This window comes from Wasmannia auropunctata, unplaced genomic scaffold (assembly GCF_000956235.1).
Source record: "Wasmannia auropunctata unplaced genomic scaffold, wasmannia.A_1.0 LD335980.1, whole genome shotgun sequence".
NCBI lineage: Eukaryota > Metazoa > Arthropoda > Insecta > Hymenoptera > Formicidae > Wasmannia > Wasmannia auropunctata.
Genome location: NW_012026910.1, coordinates 175743 through 182621, shown reverse-complemented (window position 1 = coordinate 182621; position 6879 = coordinate 175743). Strand labels below are relative to the sequence as shown.

Below are 6879 nucleotides of genomic sequence, written 5' to 3'. Positions count from 1 at the left end.
AGACGTGTGCTCTTCCGATCTCTGTGCTCACAATAAAGTTTAGTTAGAGCCGTTTAATTTGATATTATATTTATTAGGTCTATCTCTATTAATTTACAAGATAAAAAGGGGTGGCCACTTATACGAGGACACCCTGTATATGTATATATATATACATATATATGATGAATATTACCGAACATGTTTGTACATGTGCGTATGTGCGCGTGTAAACTCTATATTCTTTCGGTCCTTTCGACACCACGAAAGCAAAAGCAAATTGGAACCGATGTGGTTTATCGCTCGCTGATGAATTATGCAAAATTCATATCTTGAAGTACAAATTTAAGCGATTGCGTTAAATCACACATCCGAATCATGACCATGGACGTGATAGATCGGGAAGCGTTAATATCTTATTGCCCCTCTCCTTCCCCGAAACGTTCGGCGTGATGCTGACTGGTGTGTACATTTCTGCTATTTCATCTAATTGATGTACATACCCGCTCTTGCATTGAAGATCGGTATAGAGATTGCAATGGGGACGTGTTTCGGGTTGTGGATCGGGATGGGAATCGGGACCAGGATAAGGACCGTGACGGTAATCGAGATCCGGATGGAGGTCGGGATGAGAATGGGGATGGAAATCGAGTCGAGGGTCGGGAGAGGCGTCGAGATCTGGACGCGGATCGGGACAACCGAGGCAATGGCGACATTTGAAAATAATTCTTGGCGTTCGTTATAGTTTCCTCAGACATCTCCGATTTTGCGTTTAATTGAGTCGATCATCTAATACTCTTGGGCCTCGAAAGATTGGTGATACGTATCTCCTGATCTGTGTAAAAAATTGAGATTCTTGTGAAAAAGTATTTTAACTTAGACGCGCTATATTGCGCCTGTACGGCGAGAAATCTTTCTCTTACCTTTCGATTCAACAACACTCTTTTGCAATAAAGGCTGATGGAACCTATTTTTTAGTGCAGAAAACGACATCTCTTCAAAAGGTCTCTCGTTGACCTCATTAGATTTGTTACCGGGATACTTAAGATTGAGTTAAATCCATGATTTATTTTCTCTGTCATATTATAGGTTTTCTGTAATAATCCGGAGATTCCATAATAATCCGAATCAGTAACATCATCCGTCGTAGTTTTCTCGGATACCTCTGATTCTGTGTTTAACTTGGTCGGTGTGTAACTATATCATCTTGTATGACGTGGCTTCGTACGACGATACAATACAAGAGCAGTAAGTGTACGATCTAAAGGAATGATAAATCGGTTTTTATGACTGTTTCATAAGACCGATTTTATTGTCGACTAATACCACCGGCATTTCACTTTTACGCCAATAAGGCGTAAAGGCTTTCCGAGGACTCGCGAGTCGTGAATTAATTATGATACCAGAACATCATATATATGTATAGTATGTATATATACATATATATATAAAACAGAATAACACACATATATATAATAAATGTGACCAAACATATGTGCATATGTGCGTATGTGCGCGTATAGAGTCTTTTCTTTCCATTCTTTCGACACCACGAATGCGAAAGCAGGCCGGAATCGACGCGGTTCACCGATCGGTGATGGACCGTGCGGGATTCGCATCCTAAAGTGCAAACTTACGCGATCGCATAAAATCACGTTCGAACCATGACCATGAGCATGATGCGTCGGAAAGCGTTAATTTTTTAATGGTCCTTCCCCCTTTCTCCTGAGGCGTTTTAGAGCGAAAAAGTCTAGACATCCGCGACTCGCACACTCATTCATTCGCTGCGTACATCGATTGCAGAACGGTGACAATGAGGCCTGCCTTATATAACCAAAATATGGTGATGGGAGGAGAGGGAGGGAGTGGAAAGAATACAGGAGAAGTATATTCGTTGGATCTTGGGACTGGACTGTAGAACGCCGGGGTATATGTTAAGAGAAGCAGTCAAATGGGGAAAGATGAGGACTATGGCAGGAAGAAGAGCGACGAAGTACGAGGAAAAATTAAGGCAGGGTAAAGGGAGTGAATTTTTGTCATGCATTCTCTTACCAATTGGTAAGAGAATGCATGACAGAAATACGGAGAGCGAAAAAGGAGGAGAGATCGAGGTGGGAAGAGGGACGCAGAAGATTCTTTGAGGAAAGAGGATATGCAATAAAAGAAATAGAAAGAAGGAGGGACTGAGGAACAGAAATGATGGGAGAGTTAGAAGAAAGAGGCAGTACAAAGACGGAGAGAGACGAAAGAATAAAGGAATCTAGATATAACAAATTTTATAAAGAGATCCAGATAGAAGGGCTGCCCAGATATTTAAGAGAGAAAGAAAGTGAGGTAAAAGTGATAAGAATTGCAAGATTTAGATGGGAAATGAGATGAGAGAGGGGAGATACTGGGAAAAGAAAGAGGAAAGTGCGTGCAGAGGATGCGGAAGGAAGCTGGAGACATGGGGACACGTGATCGAAAGGTGTGAAAGACGAAGAGAAATGGGGGTGGAGAGGAGAAGAGTAACAGACAACTTTGTGAGATGAGGCAGGTATTGAGGAGAAGAAAGGAATAGAAAATGGGGCGGAGAGGAGGAAGCGAGGAGAAGTCAGTAGAGGGAGCGGAGGGAAGCAATTAGGTCAAAAGAAAGAGACAGGATGAAGTAAAGAAGTTGTAGTTAATGCAAATGTAAAAAAAAAATGTAGAAGTTCTTGTAATACCGAAAAGGATACAATAACGAATATACACACATTATATAATCAAGATACCTTCCTCCGATTACTTTGTAACTACCGGCAGAATTGTATGAATGGTCCTCCCTCGAAACCGGAAGCCGCGCGGAAGGTCGCGATCGATTTTTTTTCGGCATTGAAAGGAGATGTTTCACGGTTTATCTTGTCTTGCATTAGTGCAGTGAATCGAAGGTCTCTTTAGTCGGAATTTAATCGAAGAAGAGGAATTCTATTCACGCTCTCTGTAAACGGATAGCTGCATCCATTTCGATTACGAATGCGCGATTACGTTACGCGAGTGCGCGAGCGAATTCGCAAAGAGCAGTGGTAAAAGCGTCAGCTACGACGTCCACGTCTAGATCTCGAGGTCTATTCCGCCCGTGAGCGTCGTAAGACCTCAGAACTGTAACAAAGTACAATTACCCGCGAACGCTACCAGTGGCAACTATTAATCGTTTGGCCCTCCGGTCCGGCGGGATCTACTAATTACGCTACGTCATTAGCATAGAAATGCGTGCTCAAGGAGAAAATAACGCTGACGATATTCACGCCGAGTTACATTCACGTATATAACTCCACGTCTCTATTCCACGACGGTTCCTATTGTGTGGGAGCGTTTGATCGGAATCGACTTTCACGATTCGCAAACCGCGGTCTGTCGCAACAAGTGGAAGAGTATGCGACGGATGGAGTATAGTCACCGTATAAAATCATAATATTTCCTCACGTTTTAGACGAAAGATTACACACCTTTATCTGTTCAGCGAACATGTTTTCCAATATTTCCGATATAGCGTTGCCTGACGATGTATAGCCCTCGGGGTCATCTGCCAACTGACTCGTCGTTTTAAGACGTTTTGCTTACCTACAAGAAAACAAACACCCCGCATCATCCCACTTCGGATATGTCCTTTGGATATATTCTAGTATAGATTAAAACAATGTTTTTCATCAGGCTCTTATGCCCGTTAAAGCTGAAGCATCTTGAAAAGTATCAAAAAATAAATGCATATTAAAACGGTATAAAATATGAACAAATTTAAACAGTTATTTTATGGTTTTAAAGCAAAAAACATTTTTATATTCAGTTTTTCTGCAAAAACTGTTTTATTAAACAATAATTATAATTTAAATAAGTATCAGGAAAGACCGTGTAATGTTAACAATTGAAATCTTAAAACGCCAACGACGGTACAAAGCGGATCTTGGTGTTTCCATATAATATTTAAATTATAATTTGAGTATTTTTAATGGTCATGGCTGGATCTTGGTGCCTAATAATTTTTATAGGAATTTCTTAACTCCATTATACAGCTATTTTAAACTGCGCGTCGAATAAATGTACGGACTTGTAATGCATTCATCAGCTGAGGCAGGAATAAAAATGTCACATTGATATTCAATTTTTTAAAAATTCTTAATAAAATCCTTTTGCAATACTTAAGATGCTTATAATCATCGATTTATTAAAAATTGAAGATCAGTGTGATATCTTTATTTCTGCTTTAGCTGATGATTGCGTTACAAGTCCGAAAATTTCTTCAGTGCGTAGTTTAAAACAGCTGAATAATGGAGTTAATAAATTCATATAGAAATTATTAGGCAACAAGATCCCGCCGTGACCGTTGAAGGCGCTCTCGAATTTAGTTTTATTAAATTTTTTTAAAGTGCTTCATTACCATAATGTACTATTTAATATTCTTTTTCAGAACATTAACAATCTTTTTATATGTAATTGAATTCATTATTAAATAATCTTCGATTTTTTGCAAAATAATTTTCTGTTACTTTCGTCGGTATTGCAAATCCATCGCATCGAGCTATCATGAAATTTCTTCTGCTCGAATAGATCCGTCTTTGCGATAAACAATATAGATGATATATAAATCAGAGTCGTCGATCAAATTAGGCTGTGTTCCAACGGTTAACGTTTGCCATGCCCGCGAACATTATTTATCCTTGTTTAACATTTGATAATTAAACAACAAAGATAAAATGATTTCAAGAGCGTTAAGAGTTTAGTGGAACGCAGCCTAATTCTGTTCATGTTACAAGTATGTAACATGTAAATATAAATATATGTTAGAGGATATAAACATTTTAGCTATTCGGCTTGTCATTGCTACGTCATTGTCTATGTCATTATCGAAGTTGAGTATATAAGTCTATTCAAAAATAGCAATATCTCTAGAACACGACGAACCTAACAGAGTATATTCTATACATAAAGTATGGATAGTTCTTCCTCCGTTACAAATCGGGACCGATTAAAACCGATTTTGCGCGTGAAACAAGAAAAAGTGCAAAGAACCCTTGAAACAAATGTCCTTAGTTCTCACAGTTATTATTCTTTCAAAGGCATTCCTTTTGCTGCTCCACCAGTAGGCCCATTGAGGTTTAAGGTAACTTATTTATCGAGCCTAAATAATTTTTAATTCATTTCTATTTATTGTATCTCTGTTTAAAACTATTTTACAATAATTACATTTATTTTGACGCATTACAATTATTTTTGTACATCATGAAAGCAATAATAAATAGCCTAATTTTAATTATTTTATGGCTGTTGCAAAATGTTATTTTATTTGATATTAAATCATATTTTACTGTTGTTTTAAAAATTAGGATCCCGCACCTCCTGCTTCCTGGGAAGGTGTTCGAGACGCTTCCAAATGTGGCAAAGTTAGTGCACAGTTGTATCCGTCAATACAGGCATTGCAACCATCACTTACGTCAATGGTTATCGGTAGCGAAGACTGTCTTTATCTTAATATTTATATACCGTGCAATATTTATTCATAAAAATGAAATCCATTTATGATTTTAATTCACGGTGGAGGTTATATTTTTGGTACCAGCAACGATACTTAGGACCGACCTGATTACCTTATGACAAAAGATATGTCATTTTAGTGACTATAAGCTATAGATTTGGTGCTTTGGGTAAGATTTGTGCTTTCAAGAAAACGTATCTCTTGAAGTTGCTCGAAAAATTCTTTTATCACATATTTGCGTAAGATATAGAGCTGAATACGTACATACGTCTATCGTTTACTGATATACATTTAAAATTTTTTAAGGTTTCTTTAATCTTCATCACGAAGTAGCAAACGGAAACCAAGGTTGAAGGATCAAGTTGCCACATTAAAATGGATTAAGGAATACATCGAAGTTTTTCGCGGAGATCCAAACAATATCATTGTTTTTGATGTAAATGCAGATAGCACTAGCACGCAAATCTCTTAATGTTGTCACCGTTATCTAAAGGTACGTAATATATATGTTTAATAAGCAGTAACGATGAAATAAAAATAATTCTGTTTAAAAATAAAATATTAATTTCTCTTTCTCTATCTCTTTCTTTCTTTTTTACATACACACACATGCGCGTATTATAATTTTTGCCCCTACATTAGGCTCAATACCTTCTCTCGTTAGAGCGAGCTCCCTCGGGCCTCTATACTTTTATTTTACTTGAAAATAATATTATACGTTCTACTTCAATTTGTATATTATTAAATATGTATGTCAGAATATATCTTTATTTGTTCCAAAATGCGAAAGCTTTTTGTATTCTCTCGTTGTGCGACTTTCCTATGCTTATAGCGACAGGATGCGCACGCTGTGCCATCGAAGTTTGTGAATTGTCCGAATTTGATCTTTCACTTTCCCTCTCAAACAGCCTTGCCGTACGATTTACGTGTTTCTGATTGGAAGAAATTTATCTGCACAATTATGTTTGCTCAATATGTATTCTTAAGTGTTTGTATTTTCGTCAATAATTGTGAAATTATAAGATTTATACTAATGCCATTTTATTTTTAATTTATGATAAATAATTATAAGTAGTATAGAAGCAAATTTTTAATCACATTTACACCTTTCCGCACAGGATTAGTTTTACACGAAGCTTCAGCTACGTCATTCTTTGTGACTATCTAATTAATTGTAACCGTCCGTGATAAGATTTTACACAGTGTAAACGTTTTAACTGCTAAATATATATTTAGTAATGCATTACATAATTCAATCAATGCATTAATTAAACGCACGGCATAAGACAACCGGAAAAAATCTGAGAATCAGAAGAAGCATAAACAGTACCATGGAAACATAAAGAACTAAATTAACAGCATACATATTTGCAGCATACTTCCTTTATTCATAGTATCATAACGATTAT

At 37.1% G+C, this 6879-nt stretch overlaps 1 protein-coding gene across 1 annotated transcript; it reads left to right on the top strand.

Annotated features, from left to right (window-relative positions):
- The first annotated feature begins 4927 nt into the window (after positions 1-4927).
- LOC105454637 (liver carboxylesterase-like) lies at positions 4928-5922 on the top strand. Its single transcript, XM_011697396.1, has 2 exons — positions 4928-5098; positions 5322-5922. The coding sequence occupies exons 1-2, from the start codon at positions 4928-4930 to the stop codon at positions 5496-5498; spliced, it is 348 nt and encodes a 115-aa protein (XP_011695698.1). The 3' UTR covers positions 5499-5922.
- The last annotated feature ends 957 nt before the right edge of the window (positions 5923-6879 follow it).